The 19,651-nt window shown below is 39.0% G+C and overlaps 1 protein-coding gene across 1 annotated transcript in view; it reads right to left on the bottom strand.

Annotated features, from left to right (window-relative positions):
- Positions 1 to 19,651, bottom strand: part of SMG1 (SMG1 nonsense mediated mRNA decay associated PI3K related kinase) — a 121,864-nt gene that overhangs the window by 80,640 nt on the left and 21,573 nt on the right. Inside the window, 4 exon segments of the mRNA XM_038418662.2 lie at positions 607 to 665; positions 5,870 to 6,006; positions 13,209 to 13,364; positions 18,127 to 18,290. Of these exon segments, the coding sequence (XP_038274590.1) occupies positions 607 to 665; positions 5,870 to 6,006; positions 13,209 to 13,364; positions 18,127 to 18,290 (516 nt within the window).

Raw genomic sequence — 19,651 nt, 5'->3', positions numbered from 1 at the left:
TACTAATCTTACATTTTAATTATACAAATTGAGAACAAACAAGTGTCAATGATGTTATACAACCTTTCAGTTACAGGGATATCATAACCCCTTGCAAATAACAATCACGTTTCTACATGAAAATTCTGTACATTATTGTTAAAAGTAGCATCCAAGATTTGAAAAAAGTAAACACCTCAGATATATAAGGTGTGTGTCATTTTTGCACTTCAGCAATGTGGGTGGGATTTTCTGACATGCCTAAGAGTTGGAACCCCAATCCCTTAAGCATTTTTTAAAATCCCACCTTACTCATATAACTTGTCATGCCTATGAAGTAATACTTCATAGACAGTTGGAGAAAAATGTCTTTTTGCACTGTGTTTACTTTGTGAAACTGACTACATACTTTCAACAGTCAGTTTCACCTTTGCTGTTAACTCAGGAACAGAAAAGCACTTAAAAAATGTTTAAAAGGATTTTTTATTTAAGTCGGGCACAATATTTGAAAAGGTGTTCTATAAGAAATAGACATTTTAGAAATTAGTCAATTTGAAAACATTCAAGTGGACAGTTTCCCTTTAAAACTTTTGGACTGCTTCGTTTTTCTAGCTTATTGCAGCTTACCTTTCATTAAGCACATCATGTATGGCTGTCAGGATATTATCCAGTTGTTTAACTAGTACCTGCAATAGTTAAAGGATATACACTTAAAACCGTCACAATTGCTACTGCAATTTAGACCCTTCTTACACTCACATTAAAACATTAGCAGCAATAGTGGACTACTATAATATCTTCCCTGGACATCATACACAGCTATGAATTATTTTAAATAGATTTGTAATATTGTGCTACAGATTATGTTTCATACCTATCTGCACAGGCTAGAAAAAATTACTAACATACTGCGATTAAGACTAAACGTAGTTTTCACTAATACTGTTGCATCACAAACATGGAGAGCCTTATCTCCAGTACAGTAAAACTTTAGAGTTACGAACACCAGAATTACAAATTGCCCAGTCAACCCAGACACTTCATTTGGAACCAGAAGTATGCAATCAGGCAGCAGAAGAGACCCAAAACACCCCAAACACACAATACAATATTGTGTTAAATGTAAACAACTTTAAAAAAAATAAAAAAGAAGGAAAGCAGAATTTTTCTTTTGCATAGTAAAGTTTCAAAGCTGTATTAAGTCAATGTTTAGTTGTAAACTTTTAAAAGAACCACCATAATGTTTTGTTCGGAGTTACGAACATTTCGAACCTCCATTCCCAAGGTGTTCGTAACTCAGATTCTACTGTAATGTCTTCCGTGGGTACACAATTTTGTGCTGACCATCAGGTATATCAGCAGAATAACCCTTTAATTGATTAGTTAAGGATGTGGGGTATTTATTTAAAAAAAAAAAAGCATGTTTTGTTAGGTGATCCTAACTTTGGAAAACAGTAACATCTCTTATTCTGCAAAGGAAATTATTGCTGAAGCTAAAGGAATAGTTACTTGCATGGTATATACTGCAGTGCACTGCCAAACAAAAATACATCAACTGCAATAGTGTTAGGCACTATAACAAAAAACATGACATGTTTAAAAACTAATACTCCTACTTTTATGTTTTTTTATTTATAAAACATGTTTACCTTCTAATGTGCTTGGGGGATAAAGTGTGTGGTCACTTCAAAAGTCTTACATTCTGATCAATACTGATCCATTTCAGAAAACAATGGCAAAATAAGAGGGACTGTGTGCTTGACGCCCTCAGAATACCATGGTGTCATTATAAAACAAGTTGGGGAACCTTTGCTTCTGGGAAAGAAAGTATGAAAAGGCACAGGATACCATGGAACCAGGAAGGGAAAGACTTATGCAGGCTTTGCGAGACAGAATGCAAAAACGGTGGTGGCATCTAGTGCAGGGGTGGGTAAACTATGGCCCAGGGGCCGCATCGGGCCCTTTTGATGTTTTAATCTGGCCCTTGAGCTCCTGCCAGGGAGCGAGGTCAGGGGCTTGCTCTATGCGGCTCTGCTCTGCACAATGCCCCTGCCCCAAGCGCCACCCCCGCAGCTTCTATTGGCCAGCAAACAGGGCCAATGGGAGCTGCAGGGGCAGCGCCTGCAGATGGGGCAGCGTTCATAGCCACCTGGCCACGCCTCTGTGTAGGAGTCAGAGGGGGAACATGCCGCTGCTTTCAGGAGCTGCTTGAGGTAATCACTGCCTGGAGTCTGCACCCTGACCTCCTCCTATGCCCCAACCCTTTGCCCCAACCTGGATCCCACTCCTGCCCTTTGAACCCCTTGGTCCCACCCTCCTGCACCCCAGAACCCACACCCCAGCCGGAGCCTCACCCCCTCCCACGCCCCAACCCCCAATTTCGTGAGCATTCATGGCCCACCATACAATTTCCATATCCAGATGTGGCCCTTGGGCCAAAATGTTTGCCCACCCCTGATCGAGTGCCTACAGATATTATGGCTCACTAAAAATCTTTGTCTCGAATATGTTTTAAAGTTTTGGCTCAAGATTATGTCAAGAACATTATCCGCTCATAGCTAAAAATTTCAGTGATGAAAAGTGTACTTCCTGGAATGGTTTAAGTTAAAGAAAATATTTCCTTTATAAAAATATTAAAAGTTTGACACTGTGTAGAGGCTTTGACAATGTTCTGACAGGCCACGTGTGAGAAGTATGATACTTACTGTTCTAATTGTTTGTGGGTCTACTCTAAAACTTCCTTCACTGTTGAATTAAGGACAAGTTTGATGGGCATTAGCACTGTTCTGAGAAATGTATCTGCAAGTCTACTGTATCTTCCCTAGTGTTCTGAAAAGTCTAAATTAAAAGATTATAAAAAACTGAGGTTGGACTGAGGATGGAGAAGGGCATGGGGTAGAGGTCAACTAATAAATAGTGGGAACCTGAGCCAAGATCCTACAAGTAAAACGATATGAAGAGATTTTTAGCAAGTCTTCATATTTTCAGCTAGGCTAACCCTTAATTTAGGAGTCCTGCTTTCATGCTAGCAAACTAAATGACGACAGTGCTCTGAACTGTCCCATTTTGAAAAGTTTTAACTTCTCCCACATTAAAATACACTCACACTCACCCCCAAAATAAACAACATGAAATGCTCACAGATGATCAGTATTTTTTTCTGAGCATACTTGTGAAAAATCCCAAGGCCACTGAAGAGCTTGAGAGATGCAACTAAGCCTAAAACAGGTAAGATCCACAAGGGGTGGGAGGGAAACAGGCCTATGTTAGATTCCAAAAAGATGTTTATAAATACATGTGAACTAAAATTCACATGTAAAGTAGTCTGGCCTCCCAGCTACTTATGCTTAATTTTATTCCAATCAGCATCAGATAAGACTTTTTATGAGTTGTGGGTTCCTTCAGAAGTTTTAACAGCATTGTGGCTATGAAAAGCATAAAACAGGCATGCACTTCACTGGGAGTATTCTTATGCCTTTATTTATTTTTTTAAAGACATATGTATAATAGCTCCTCTCACATGCCTGATAGACAACAGGAATCCTTGATGGAATATGCATTTCCTGGTGTTTAATAATCAAGACCAAACAAGATTTATTCAATAAAAAAAAGATACTCAATATGATGCAGAAATCAACACCACACTGATTTTTCAGAAAGAAACTTTACAGTTACTGTAAAATAAGCTAAAGGAGAGTAACTCATGTAGGTCTCATTTGCATGAGAAAAGTGTACTGGTTTAAACTTTAAGAGGGAAAAACATTTATATGATTTCAAAAGAAGCCTCTGATGTTGATAGCAAGACTGCTGAACTCAGCACCAATTGCTGCAGAACAGGAGATTAATAAATATCCCATGTAGATATTTTACCTGCAATAGATTCATTCTCTCGCCAACATGTAAATACTGGCAAATTTGCTGTTTCTCACACCTCAGGTCTATACTGCCAAATCTTTGTAAACTGCAGAATGGGATTAGAAGACTCTTATTGTGTCTAACAGTGATTCAGAGGAAGCAAAACACTTTCTTCTAGAACAAGGAAGCCCTAACCACCAGAATGTCTTTGAGAGGTATACTGTCTACTGCATCAAGGCTGCCTTCTCCAAGAAACAGTAATATTTCTGTTGTGGTCAGACGGATGCCTTCATGGTAGCAAATTTGTATTTAGAGGAGACAAATGCAATGTCTTCTTTGTTTCAGTTCAGTTTTAAAAATACTAGATGGGCTCACAAAGCTTTGACTTCCAACTTGCTAACTGGACTTGTGCCCCTTATGGTAGCAGACCTAAAATAATCAGACAATATCTGAACTCAGTCTATTGCTAAGATATCATTTAACAATTGCAGCACAGTCTCATGGTAAAGGCCTGCAGCCAGAGTTTCATCATGAGAACTGCCTTCCGCGCCCTCTCGCAGCCAAAGTCACTCAACAGGCAACCCTGCCTCAATTTCCCACTTCAAGAGGCTCCTTAAACGACACTTTCTCCTAGGATCTAATTTATTGGCATGAAAGGCAAAACTATATTCAGTCCTGGGACTTCTCTTCTCCCCCCAGCTCTTTCCTGCCTTGGCAAGCCATTCTCAGCCCCACCTGGCTGAAGTCTCTCTCTTCCCATGGAATCTGCTCTCCCTGGCCCTCAGCCTTGTTCTCTGTCTTCCAGGCCCAAACCCTTCTGCCTGGACAAAGGTCTTGTGTGCATAACAACTCTTCTACGGTCTCTGTCACAGCTTCCTCTGGTTCTCTCTCTCTCTGAGCCTCCCCTCTCTCTGCAGATTCCTGCTGCTCTTATAGGGAACTAACCTGATCCCTGCTAAGGTGTGCCTACTTATCTAAGATTGGCTAGCCCCAGGCCTCTCACCTTTAAAAGGTGCAAGCTATCCTGTTACATAGGGTCATGGATGAAGTCAGTCAGAGGGCTGCAGTGGAACCAAAGCTATTTTGCCATAATCTTTCCTATTTGGGCAAAGATAGTAAAATGGCTATGGCAAATTAACTCCAGGTGGAGCCCTCTTCTGACCTTGCCCCTTTTAACTGGCTTTAAGTCTGGTTTGCAACACAGAGACTGCCCTTTAATCATTAACTATCAATCCAATCCTGGTAATGGACAGGATTCAGATTTATTATATTATACAGTTAACTATGAGATTTTGCTAACTTGGCAGTGATCCCTGGAAGGAGTAGAAGGTTCATGCTTCAGTGGTTCTATTTTGCCCTTTAGAGAGATCTGAGAGGTTGGTGTTAAGCAAACGTTCGTTTTTCTGAAATATTCTAATCTATCACCCGTCCCTGTTCAACAGCTGGGAAGTTACTGGTGAGACAATGATATTTGCATCAAGCTAGCTCATAATTAAAATGGGGATGGGGTGCTTCTGGTTTCCCAAGTACCACTGTAGGAAGTTCTTCCCTCCCCCACATCTGTATTTTCTAGAAAATTGCATTTCCCTCAGATGTGACCCTTGCCACAGTAATCCATGATTTATATAAGTATTCAATTTTTATTAAAAATATTGAAGTTAATTATTATTTTGAATACAATAAAATCATTTTAATGCAAGTAAAAATGCACTTAATGCATCAAGAAAATATTTCCAGAAGCAGTCAGAAGAAAAAGAACAGACTGACTGTTATACAATGGATGTCGTATTTACATCTTGGGCTCACACATATTTGTGGTTTTGCTTTGAGGCAAATGTCTTAAGTAATCAAGCTATAAATCATTTCCTGAATGCTACAGAAAGGGCGCATGGCCCAGAAATGTTTACCCTTTAAAAAAAAAAAGTGCATTAACCCAGCCTACACTTCAATAGTCAAACGTTTATACAATTGATTTAAAAAACGAACATATTATACATTTTAATGATACATGGAACTGCATGTTAACATTACTAACCAGTTTGTTTTCTGGTTGCTGAATAAATTCTTTCAATTGCTTTACAGTAGCCAGTCTTCGGTCTCTGTCATCTTCCCGAGTAATTCTCCGAAGAAGATTTGACAGTCGAGACTCGTCAGAATAAGTCAACGATCGCTCTGAAAAATATTTTTTTTCTCTATAATGATGTATGAGTATTTATAAGCAAGCTGAACTTAAATTCATGGGTATATTTTAATAGCATAGCCATTTCTTGTGAAAAAAACAACTCAGTTTTATTTTTGTTTTTACCTTAGCCTCAAATTAAAAAAATGAAATAGAAAAATGGGTTCAGATACCTGAAAATTTCTTCTCTTTAGCAAATAGGAAACACTATGTCTCTTCAGTCTCCTTGTTGCTCTTAGGCAGAACAAACCTGTGGTTACAGCATTAGGCTAACCCTGCCTGCTGAAGAGCCTATCAGTGCAATAACTTCAGAACTGAAATAAATTTAATTTTATGATGGATTAACAATAAGAACAGATTAACTGTTTGAACAGCTCTGTTTTCCTGCCTCTGCAGCAAGGTCTTCCACTTATAAAACAACAGAATACCTTTACTGTAATTATGTCTCTACTTCTTATAGACTCACTAATCCTATTCTCCCTAACTATTAAGAGAAAGGAAGTTTTCAGGGGAATACAACTTTCCTAATCTCCAGTATATTCAGGTCCAAAGATCTTAAAATGAAATCTTAGCAGCTGGTGTCCCAAGCAGGAGAGATTTTAACAGGAATGAAACATTTTCAGAAATTCAGAACAGTAGAACACAGATTTGACAATCATTTTTATTAGTATTCATAAAGAAACAAAAAATAAAAAAGTAAACAATTTACAGCTTGTACATGTTACCAAATACCGCCCATTTCACAGGCTATTCAATAAAATTATGCAATTTTACAGCTTGTCAAAGATGCAAGACTAGATTATACAAAAATAAAACAATACTGCACAGAGACAACATGTTAGGGTTGAGGTAACAAAAATACACACAAATAGTCAAAAAAGGGAAAGAACTGGGGGGATGAAGGGAGACAAAAAAAGCAGAGGGGTCAGATGGAAAGGAAGTCTGGATTCCTTGAGCTGTCTGCATTCTTTATCCAAGTGTATCAAGAAACAGGGTCCAAATTTCTTCCAATTCATACAAGTGCTCTCGATATTGGTAAGATATTCTTTCGCTGCTCACTCAGATAGGTCCGAATACTATTGCTCTATTCTGGGCATAAGCCTACTCCTTCATTTTTTGTAAAATCACAAGCTTCATAATCATGACAACCCTCAAGAATCAAAGTCTTGTAGTGGAGTTAAACCAAGCATAGTAGGTACATAACCTAGGAAATAATTTTAAACTGAGGTCTGGTTGAAGAAGCTTGCGTCCACCTCTTTCCACAACTGCCTGACTGTTTGACAATCCCATGCCGAAGGGTTCCTTTTTCTCTTTTACAGCACCAACATATATCAGAGGACAAAGCTCCCATCTTGCAAACTTCCATGGAGTCCAATACATTTTGAATAGAATCTTTTGCTGTATCAGGCATAGCCTGAGATCCATAGAAGCATTTGTAACATTCTGTAATATGCTCTGCCACTGAGATTCTTTTAAGGGCTGTGATAACTCACCTTCATATGCTTACACAAAGAACTCCAGACTAAAGCATATATATAGCATATATAGCAGACATGGACTTGGGGAGTTTAAGAGGCATTTCCAAGGTTTCCTGTCGCTCAGGGGCCTTGAGCAGGCCTAGGGCATCCACACCAAACTGAAAGATTAGGAACTGTTTTCGTTTTAAGTACTGCCACTCCACTCTGGGTGGCAGGTCATGTTGTTTTAATGTTAGAAGAGAGACAAATACAGAATTTTTAATCTGTAAAATAGGCATCATACTTATTTCTTCCATCCCCTCTGTCTTGTTTAAGACTCCAAGCTCTTCTGGGCAGGGACTGTTTATAATATATGTGTATGTACAGAGCAAATGGGGCCATGATCTCAGTCGGGGCTTCTTTTGTGCCACTGTAATATAAAATAAATGTAAGTTAACAAGTTACTACTACATGCAAACCTTTCCGTCCAAATGTTGTGTTGAGTATGGACTCCACATAAGTTTTGTATTGTTTAGTGAATGAGTGATCAATTTACTACCTGACCAGTACCTTCATTTGAGATGTACCATCCCATGGTCCATAAGGTTATTACTGATAGGTGAGTTGGAGCCCTATATAAGATGACAGGTTTCAGAGGGGTAGCCATGTTAGTCTGTATCAAAACAATGAGGAGTCCTTGTGGTACCTTAGAGACTAACAAATTTGTTTTCCTGTATTTTCACTCCATGCATCTGATGAAGTGGGTTCTAGCCCACGAAAGCTTATGCCCAAATAGATTTGTTAGTCTCTAAGGTGCCACAAGGACTCCTCGTTTTTGCTAAATAAGATGGTAACCTACTAGCTTCAGGAATCTTGATGACTCTGGAGTTGTCTAAAATTTGTCAGATTTATTTTACATGGAGAGAATCTTACCAAATGACATCAGAACTACTCCAGAACTATGAAAAGTTTTGTTTACTTTGAAAATAGAATCTATGTTTGGTACCTGTTTGTCTAAGTAGAACAAACATAAGTGAGTTCCCCCTGAAATCCCTCACTACACCTCCTCATGACCGGATTTGAAAAGACTCCGATAAATAAAATGTACAGTGAAACCTAAATCAATTTTCAGTAAATACTTTTAATATCAGATAGAAGAACTGAGGTAAATGAACTGCTCATCTATCAGAAGTAATAGAGAGTCTGCTTTCAGCTATATCTTGACATCTGGATGGAAGGAAAATCGTAGTCATTACTATGAGAACAAACAAAGATAGAGGAAACATGCACTCCACATGGATTCATCTTTATCCATACCATAGTGATAAAAAAATCCCATACTTGTACAATCTTATGAGAATTAGAAGTGATTTGTCCAACCTTGCCCTAGTGTTTGAATACCAACAGGCATGCATAGACTTTACTCATAATTCTTTCTTTGATGAGAAAGGCATGTTGATACTGGGGAAAAAAGAATAGTTAGATGACCTAAACAAGCAGACAGCTAACTTCTACCTGGTAGGATCTTGATATGGCATCGATTCCTATGCTAGCAGATTCTTCCTGTGTGGAACAACCAGATTATTTCCCAGAGACTTGTTCCCCAAATACATGGTATCCTACATCAGGTTTGCATGATAAGAAAGACTATTGCTCTTCTTCTGATCTTCAATGAGATATCTTGTTCTGAAGAAAAAAGTAAATGTGGACAAGAGCTCCCTTGTTCCTAACTGAGAGTGGCTACTGCTCCATGTTTTAGTCTAGTGGATAAAAATACAAAAAGAAGAATTGTAGTTTTGCTTGGACGCCCTTAGGTCTGACTAAAGCCAACCAATATTACTACTAATACCCAAGACAGGAAGTGGCAACTCCAATCCATAAAATTCATCCGTTCTTTGCTTAGCCAGCCAACTGTGATGGTGTTCTCTTGAATGGGGGAGTTCAGATGGATAGTAGTTTTTCTTCCTCTGTTTAAAGAAGATTGTAGGGCTCCTTCTGGAAGACTGGTTGGCTAGATTTTCCCTGCTGTTTAAGACATATGGAGCATGAGAAAGATTACCGTTAGTCATCACTGACTACTGGATCAATGGTTTGAGACCATTGTGGATTGTCACTCTTTGTTCTGGTAAACTATTAAATCGGTCATTTCACCCTAGGAGACCACGCTCCTTGTACTATTCTGGTTGGGAAAGGTGCTTCCCAACCTTCCAGACAGGTATCAATTGTTGTAACTGCCCTGCCTGGTTTAAAAAAAATTAAAAGGCATTTGAGAATCTGTTTCTCATTGGCCATTAGTTCAGAGTCTTAAAACTTTGAGGAAGATAGGTGATTGGGCATCTTTATGAAAAGGAAATGGCAAGGAAAACTTGACGCAGTCTAATGTACATCTTGTTTCTGGCCAGCATGTCTATACATCCCCAAAAGCTCAAAGAATTTCAAAAAGGCTTTTGGAGAATATGTTACTTCCTCATTGTAATTTCTTCCTTGGAACCGAGCACAATGTATTCAACTTTACTGATTACTGTAGCCATGTAGATGGAATTCATTTTCCTTTTCTCTTCACTTATCTGGAAGTCATGCTCTTAAGAAATGGGAAAACACACCATATATCCCATGAGGAGTGTTGAAGGAACCATAGTCAGCTCCTGGTGTTGCTAATGCAAGAGCTGGAATTTCTTCCATGAAATTCCCACTCTAGGAACTGGAATCCCTGCTACAAGAAGATCACTCTAATTTGAGAAGCCTTTGGCTGCTGGACTTAATTGGCAGCTTCTCTGCAAAGATTACCTGCCAATGTTCCGTACATGGCTGAGCTATAGAGATAGGAGAGCAGGGTGCAAGGGCACTGTAATGACTCATCAGAAAACAGAAAATCACCAATCTCTGACCCACTGTGGAAGAAAGGAGAGGAACAGGATGAGTAGTTTTGCTCAAGGTTTTCTTTTGCCTTGTCAGCCAATTTCTGTAGCATTTGGGTTGCAGAGAAACAGGTCACCGGAGCCTTAGAGAGAAACTACTTTTCTGAAATGCACTCTGTACCAGTTATACTATAGTTAGGAATAAGAATATAAGTACTCTTTAGTAAGTAATTTAGAAATGTCTTGAATAAGGCAGTGCTAAACCTGCGCAGAGGGATTTCTGTCACCAATTGCAGCTCTGGAGGTAGAGCAAACTGGCAGGCTCTTCAGTTTTAACTTGTATACCTAAAGTTAACAGAAATAACTAAACCTGTAGTAGTTAAATCTTCACCTCTTGACTTCCTGGTGTCTCATCTTGTGTGTATCTATCCTTTTGTTTGTAATCTCTTCAGAAGAACTGTACATTTATTTCTCAATTAAAATGCAGCTATGCTGTTTTATATACAAAAAGAAACTACAATATGAAACTATAAAGAAAAAGAGACAAAGTTTACTGGTTTAGACAGACATACTTCCTTCCTCTATGAAAAAGTCTTGCAGTTTCTAATTCTGTTAAAGACAGCTTTCTTTCAATTTGATTAATAAATGAAATATTGACCTTTATACATAATAAAATGTTGAGACTGGCAGTTTGTAGAGCCTAAATCATAGGCTGAAACCAAGTCAGAAGGACAAAATGAACATGAATGAAGTTGTGCAAAGCAAAGCATTAAATACAGGACACCTGCAAAAGACTTTCTGTTTGCAAAATAGGGAAGTTTCTGCAACATGCTAATTACCCCTCATAGTAAGACAACCTCCATATTTAAACAACTGTAAAGAAACCACATTCAGATCATGGCAACAAAGAAATTAAAATAAAATCCTACCACAAAAAAAAATATTCTATATTTCAAAGGAGACACTAAGTTTCAACATAACTTGCTAAGAGACTACACCACCAATTAGTGAACTCTCCCCAATAAAAAGTTGCCCTCAACTGTTGAGTGCAAAGACAGATGAAATATGAACAGATGTGTACTAGTCACAGATGGGTTTCAGAGTAGCAGCCATGTTAGTCCATATTCGCAAAAAGAAAAGGAGTACTTCTGGCACCTTAGAGACTAAAATTTATTAGAGCATAAGCTTTCGTGAGCTACAGCTCACTTCATCGGAGTGATCTGTAGCTCACGAAAGCTTATGCTCTAATAAAATTTGTTAGTCTCCAAGGTGCCACAAGTACTCTTTTCCTTTTAGTCACAGATGGTTACTTTTAAATTTCATTCTTTAAAGACTGTAGTTTTTGCACTTTAAGAAGCAACTTAAAGATGTGGCTTGCTCAAGGGAAACATACATACTATTAAGAATATTCTGCTAATACTGAAAAATATTCTCTCCTCTCACCCCTAAATTCTATTACTAGAGACATGAGACTTAAAACAGGGACAGCTATTAGTCATTCATCTACTTATGGCTCATTTGAAGAAATCAGAAAGGGCAGGACATTCTTGTTAAGGAACTCGACTGGGGACTCAGGAGGTCAAGGTTTAATTCCTAACTCTGCCACAAAATCTCTATTTGAATAAGTCAGTCTGTGTCCCCGTTTTCTAATCTGTAAAATGGAGATAATATTCTTCTCTCATAGCTTTTGTCTGTCTTGCCTAAAGTAGACTAAACTATCTGGGTCAAGGACTGTCCATTACTATTTGTTTACAAATTGCATAGCACAGTCAATTTGGTGGAGGCCTTTAGGAACCACTAATTACACCTCTACCCCGATATAACGTGGTCCTCGGGAGCCGAAAAGTCTTACTGTCTTATAGGTGAGACCACATTATATCGGGGTAGGGAGAGGAAACGCTCCCCACCCCTGCTCACCTCTGCTCCGCCTCCATCTCCTCCCCTGAGCCCACCACCGCTGCTCCACTTCTCCCCCATTCCTTCCCTTCCTCCCAGGCTTGCTGCACCAAACAGCTGTTTGGCGCGGGAAGCCTGGAAAGAAGGGGGGAGAGAAGCAGAGCGGCGGCAGTGGCAGGCTCAGGGGAGGAGGCAGAGGCAGAGCGCAGGTGACCTGGGGCAGGGAGTGGTTCCTCTGTACCCCCTGCCCCAGCTCGCCTCCGCTCCGCCCCCTCCCACAAGTGCGCTTGCAGAGCCAATCGCGGCAAGCCTGGGAAGGGGGAGAAGCAGAGCTGCAGCGCACTTGTGGGAGGGAGCGAGCGGAGGTGAGCTGGGGAGGAGGAGCCGCAGCAAGTAAGGGGGGAGCTCAGAGGAATCGCTTGTGGTAACATGAATTCTGATATCATGAGGTAAAGCAGCCCTGCTCCCTGGAGCACTGCTTTACCGCATTATATCCGAATTCATGTTATATCGGACTGCATTATATCGGGGAGAGTTGTAATTATAACAATCAGCTGTTGTTGGACTAAGTCATACAACTGTAGTTAGTGTTTATGATTTCATTTAGCCATAGAACAAATCCTATTTTCATGCAAACACTGTTCAAATTAAACCATCATAAAAATAAGGCTGAAGATCTGTTCAACTTCACACAGGAAGTCTCTGATGCAGCGGGAGCAGAGCTCATGACTGATTCTCATCTTGCTCTTATCACTAAGTAGACCACGCTCCTCACTTTAGAAGATAAATTGAGTTGTCAAATTCGAGTCATATTTTGATGTTCTCTTTTTCCCATGTAACAATATAGCCAAAACATTTGTTTTTAAATTGTGTATTTTTCCCCAAATATTTTTCATCTGAAGTCAACCTATCTTTGGAAGTTTACAATTTTACACTTCAAAATAATTTACTGTTATTCTTCCTGTAAACACACAGCATTCTTACCCTGTGATTTCCTCATGTCTTTTGTGGCTAAAGCACGATTTCCATGCTGAACAGTGGTAAAATCAGGGTTGGTCACATTGTTAACTCTCAGCTCTTGCCCCACCGACTTCCGACCATAAGTATTTTCCCCAGATCCTCCATTGACATTGTAGCCACCTGGGAAAAAATTGGTTTGAAATCAGAATATTATTGCGTTGTCTATTTAGTACCACGTTTATACCGATGTAATAAAGTGCTTAAAATAATTAAAAGGCTTCCAGTTTAATTATGAATAAAATTGAATGTGTTATTTGGCTTGATTTTAGACTTTCATACTCAAAAGTGCTTTGCGAGGCCCTTTGAGTTTCTGGGTCACTTGTTCAGATTAAATTAAAGGGACACTATCAATCTGAAATTAGAGTTAAAAATAATCAAAGTTCAATTTTTCAAAATAATACGTATGTTTGAGTTTTTTAAAATCCCTTAAAAAGATTAAGCGTGTTATTTATGTTTAGAGAGGTCTTCTGGGTGAGCCTGAGTGTAAACAGGCTTAGGGCCCACCCATCCTCTGTGCATATACCCACCTCTTCCTTGCTGCCTGCTTATTTCTAGTTCCAGACCTTCTGCTGCTAACAGGTAACAGGTAAACATTATCTTGTACACTCTGGGAAGTGGTGAAAAACACTGAGAGGAAGTTCTCTAGTTTCAGTCATAAAGATGTTAGGGGTTATTTGTAGCAATAGCCAGTAAAAAAAATTCCCGGAAGAAATGCTTTAAAAGGGACATTGTCAATTTGAAAAACTGCATGTGTCAACGAATATCCTCACTCACACATGGTATACTAACAATCTATTATTTGGAAAAACTTTTTTAAATTTGGAACAGAGTCTATTCCAGGCATTCTCAAACTGGGGGGGTCATGATTCCTTAGCGAGTCACAAGGTAATGTGGGGGTTGCGAGCTGTCAGCCTCCACCCCCAAACACCACTTCACATCCAGCATTTATAACAGTATTAAATATTTTTTAAAGTATTTTTAATTTGTAAGGGGAGAGGGAGGGGAGGGTCACATTCAGAAGCTTGCTGACCAATACAAAAAATTGAGAACCACTGGTCCACTCTAAGTGCACAACGTATACTTAAACTGGGAACACTTCCTCTAACAGTTAAATAAAATTTAAAATGCTGCCACTGCCTTAAATTCTAAAAACCTTCCTGAACTAACACATTTTTCCCTAATGGATCATGTTCCTTAAAAGCCTGCACATTACCAGGCTATACAAGCCCTGGAAGTTAATTAGATACGGATTCACCATTGATCAGCCAACCCAGAAGAAAGGATGGTCTCTTGTGCATGACCTTCCCAATGTCTTGCAACGCCTCCTCATGGTACTGCACAGCCCACTGTTGTTCATACTGTCCTACGGTGACCGTCAAATGCCACTGCCATCCTGAAAGAACCAGTTCTCTGATAATTTACATAGTGAATGGAAGAACCTTCTGCTCCATCATGTCTGCGGCAGCACTTTGTGTGATGGACTTCCCTCTGCCCATCTCTCCACAGGATTGCCAATTTGTACAGGGAAAAGAATAGTCTATTGGGCCTTCACAATCCTTTGTCTGATTGGCAAGAACTCAATCTTGAAGCTCAGACATGGAAAGAAAATTTCAAGCCATGCAGGCAGCCTTTTAACATTTCTTCCCTACCTGACCCCTACAGTCAACCAGGGAAGAACTCATCTAGATTTTTTGACACAAGATCACCAATAGTCGATAGGCCCTCTCTCAGCAACACCACTTCCAGAAGCCAAACTGCCTCACAATATAAGGAAGATGAAAAAGAAATATGACTATTACGCAGACCATCTTCTAGCAGCCATAGCAGTTGCTTGGAACAGGGATGTCTTTTAAAGCTGCAGGAATTAGGAAATTTAAAAACTGAAGTCCAAATGATGTTGATATGCAGTGGGCCCAAAGAGCAATTATAAAGCTTCTCTCCAAGAGCAGTGCATCTGAGATGTTAATGGAAATTTCACCATTCCCTAAGGACCCCACAAAGTTCTGTACAGAGACCTGTAACATCCTTACTTTGAAACTATGTAAAGTATATTATGTAATTAACTGGAAAATTAGAGTAAAGGATAATCTTTTATTATGTATTTTTATTTGATCTACACCATTTCTCTAATTTTTTTCAGTTCAAACAGAAAGAACATACGTCATCAAGGCCTTTTTGCCACAAGTAAAGCAACACTCCACTCTGGAGTTTCCTTGTTTGGTGAAGGCAGTTTTAAGAGAAATAACAGATACAAAACCTGCAGGTGTGTCTCCACTGGATTTATGGCTCATTACAACAATCTGTAAACTATTAAACCTCTTTTGTCCTATGACTCTAGAGATGTTAACAGCTCACTTCACCTTGAATGGTCTCTTGCACCACAGGTTACTCCTTATCTGTCCCTCCCTTTTATTTAGCTGTGACACTGCATACCTTCCGCAGATCTGAGTAAGAGCTGTGTATAAGCTTGAAAGTTTGTCTCTTTCACCAATAAAAGTTGATCTAATAAGAGATATTACCTTGTCTGTCTAATATCCTGGGACCAACATGGCTACAACACCATTTCTTTTAATTATGTTTATAATATATTTTATTGTTAAGGGACAGTATACCACAATAAAATTCAAGACTAAAAGCATGTAATTTAATTGAAGATGTCAGGTAACATCTGACTTCACACCAAACCAAAGCCACATTTAAATATCCACCTTCCAAAATATCCACATTGTCATATAAATAAGGAGGAACAGGATATGACCGGGAGGGGGGAGAGGAAGGGAGAGAAGGACAGTGTGTGGAACATGGAGCTGCTAGGGGGTCATATAAACTGGGGTTCAGAAGGGCTAGTGGGGGGGAAAGACTGGAGCGAGGGCACAGGAGCTAGTGGGGTGACAATATTGAGGCAGGGGCTGAATGAGAATGGAGGTGCAGGGACACATGGGGGACAGGAGAAGAGGGGTGGCTGAGTGGAGGCGCAGGGACACAGAGGACAGGGACAGATATGCCTGACTGAATGGGAGAGGCTAGGGGATGGCCAGGGTCTGCATGTTTGTCAAAAAATATTTCCTGAATCTTTTTTGTCATCTGTATTCTTACAGACATACTTGCTGACAGGTATTTTGAAATACATTACCAAAATAATTGGCGCTCACATGATTATATTGTGTTATTCTGACAAATAAAATATGCAGAATTTTACAATATTGTCCATATAATTTTTAATATTTTGGTGCTAAATTCCACCAGGAGTAATTAAATATGTTAATATTACAGTGTTGTTCATTTTAGCAGAAACATGCAGACAACATTACGTGCAATGGTGGAAATTGAGACAGTATATACAAGGGAATAGCTGGCTGCTGTGAAAGGTTGTGGAATGAACTTCCAGTACCCGCACAATCAAACGTAATGTTACCTGCCTACAACAGGGAGGAAAAGGGGAAAACGTACTCTTCCCCTCCTTGCCAAACACCACCTCCTGGACTGTTGCCCAAGAGTGGTGTAACCTCTCAAATCTCGTTACAGTGTTGAAACATTCCGCCAATGGCAGTCCCATGATCACTACTGAGTCAGAATTATGAATGAAGAGAAACAATCCATATGTGACAACTATTAGCTTGACTATTCCTTGGACAAAACATAACTTATTCTGATCAGGTTAAACATACATGTTCTAGTTCGCACACAAGCAGCCACAAGTACCTGGACCTCTATAGGCAGACTCAGTGGAGAGAAGTCTGTAATGTAGACATACCCAAAACCACCACTAATGCAAAAACCAGAGCAAAACACAAAGCTTGACAGAAATATGGATTTCTTGTCATCATAAAATGTAAGTTCCTTTAGTGGATAAGATAAGAATGTGGAGGTATATATCCTTTAAGTCTACTAGAATGAAATACTTCCCAAGCCTGATTACCAAAATCAGTGTATTTGGTCATTTCCACAGTACAGACTTTCACAAAGAAAACTGCAAAACTATGATTTTTCAGAACTTGCAGGGGGTGGGGGGGAGGAGGAGAGAAAGCATGGACTTTTCTAACTCAAACCCTTTCCTACTAGGGAATTTTTACTGCACACAGCAGAGTCCACGCATGCTAGTTACTGCACAACACTGGTGGGTTTTAGAATTCAAAGTACTCCAGTGCACATTGCTGTGCTGCGTAGACAAGCTGTTAGAATCTAGAGAAACTTCCCAATCACAAAATAGCTATAAAGTTGAAGTAGACAAATGTCACTTTTTTTTTAAATATATAGATATAGGAACATACTTCATACTTTCTCCAAGGACCACGAAATGTTTTATCTACCAACTTCATAATACTGTGGGATAAATAGATATCACACCAATTTTATAATAAAGGTAAGCTGAGGCAGAAAGAAGTTAAACAATTTGCTCAAGATTACAGCGAGCGGCAAAGTACAGACTAGATCCCAGAAGTAAATTCCAAATCCACTGCTATGATCACTAGAAAAATAGTGATTCCCATAACAGATCAGACCTATGGTCCATCTAGTTCAGTAACCTACTTCCAACAGCAACCAGTACCAGGTATTTCAGAGGAAGGAGCCAGAAAGCCATAGCAGACAATTATGGAATAACAGGACCACAGCAAACTTTCTTTCTAATCAGTCAATTAATATCTGTTTTTTTATTTTATATAATGCAACTCTGGATTTTCTCATTATCCAAATCAAATGTCTAATATTTTTTGAATCCTGCTATGTTTTAGACTCAGTGATATCTTGTGGCAATGAATTTCACAGATTAACTACGCTTTATGTAAAGATAATCCCTTTCATCAATTTTAAAGTTTTCTGCCTTTCAGGGTTTTTTTGGATATCCCCTGGTGCTTTACACATGAAACAGAAATCCATATACCTTTTTCTTCATTCTGTATGTCAGTGTGGACTCTGATATCATCGTGTCTTTGTCGAGACACCACAGCTGAATTTGAGGGTTGTAATCCATAGGAGGCAGAGCTGCCCCGGTCTCTGGATGCAGGGTATTTTAAATTGTCTTGATCAGCTGATGCACTGTCAGATCTACAAAAAGAAAATTATTTTTATGTAAGAGTACACTAAAAGAGGGATTCACATTTATGAACACAGCTCACATTTAAAAACAATCCAATAATCTTCTTAGAAAGAAAAATAAGCTTACACTGTATACCCTAGCTACTTTTAGAAGAAGCAAGCACCTTAAACTTGTGCCTTGAATCAGAACTGAGTAAGCACAGTAACAGAACACAAAGATAGTGTGTTCTAGCATGTCAATGCCCTGCTGTGAGAACTACGGTCAAGTTCTCAGACTTGGATGGACTGTATGGAATGTCAGATCTTGATCAATTTGGCAAGAAGGAAGAGATGGACAAAAAGAGAAAAGCAGATTGATCTCCGTCTCACATATACACACACACACACTCCCACCCACCCCAGCCAGGAACAAACACCATTTAGTTAACTGTGGAGGAACTAAGAACTGCTCCAAGGTAATTCCTCCCTGTAAGTAGATAAATTGTTTGTGATGAGCTGCCTAATACTGAGATGAGATTTAAAGAGAAAGTGACTGTGGAAGAATTAAACTTGCAAAGTAAGAACTGTTACCCTTTTCAAGGGTCAGGAAATAACAAATGACTTTTCAGACAATTCCTTTGCAGTATGAAGTTTAATTTGTGATGTCCCAGAATTGGAGATTTTAAAAAAACCAAATCATAATCAGATCATCACACTAATATGTCTCAAAATAATTATACAGTAAGAATTTTTACCAAGTATTTTCAGTACCTCTCAAGTATAATGCAAAAGTATAGCAGCAAGTTTAACGTTAGGAAGTTATTTATCATACACAGGATAACTACATAACAAGAAACTGAGGAAAGACTATAAAGGTGCATTACTTTCATTAAGTTTGTTGGATATACTTTATGTCATGCTAAATAACTTTGGGGGGAGGGGGAAAGAGTGGGGGGAGTGATAAACCGAAACATCAACATTCATTTTCTCCCCATATATGTCAAGTGAATATGACTTTGAATGCTGTAACTTTATTTAATATTCTGAAGTTATTGGTTTTGCATATCCAAGTCCAGTATCTTAAGTTAATTAAGACCAGACTCTTAAATGCTTCCTTATAACTAGCATTGGAGGTTTTAGGTTAAATCCAGTAAAACTATATCCAACAAAAGTGATTTTTATACTACACACTGAATGATATCTGAGTTTACGTTGCTGAAAATTATTTACAGAGGGGGCTGTTCGGCAAGATCTCCCATACTCATTGTGAGCTTTGTTTATGTTTAATAAATCAAGAAAAATAATGATAGTCTAATTTTTCTACTCTTAAATATAAACCCCCCAAAAAAAATCAGAAGAGAAAATACTACAAATCCTCAATGGTCTTCCAA

The sequence above is a fragment of the Dermochelys coriacea genome, chromosome 10, assembly GCF_009764565.3.
Source record: "Dermochelys coriacea isolate rDerCor1 chromosome 10, rDerCor1.pri.v4, whole genome shotgun sequence".
In the NCBI taxonomy this organism is placed as follows: Eukaryota; Metazoa; Chordata; order Testudines; family Dermochelyidae; genus Dermochelys; species Dermochelys coriacea.
The sequence above is the reverse complement of the archived record's forward strand: the minus strand, read 5'-3'. Positions and strand labels throughout refer to the sequence as shown.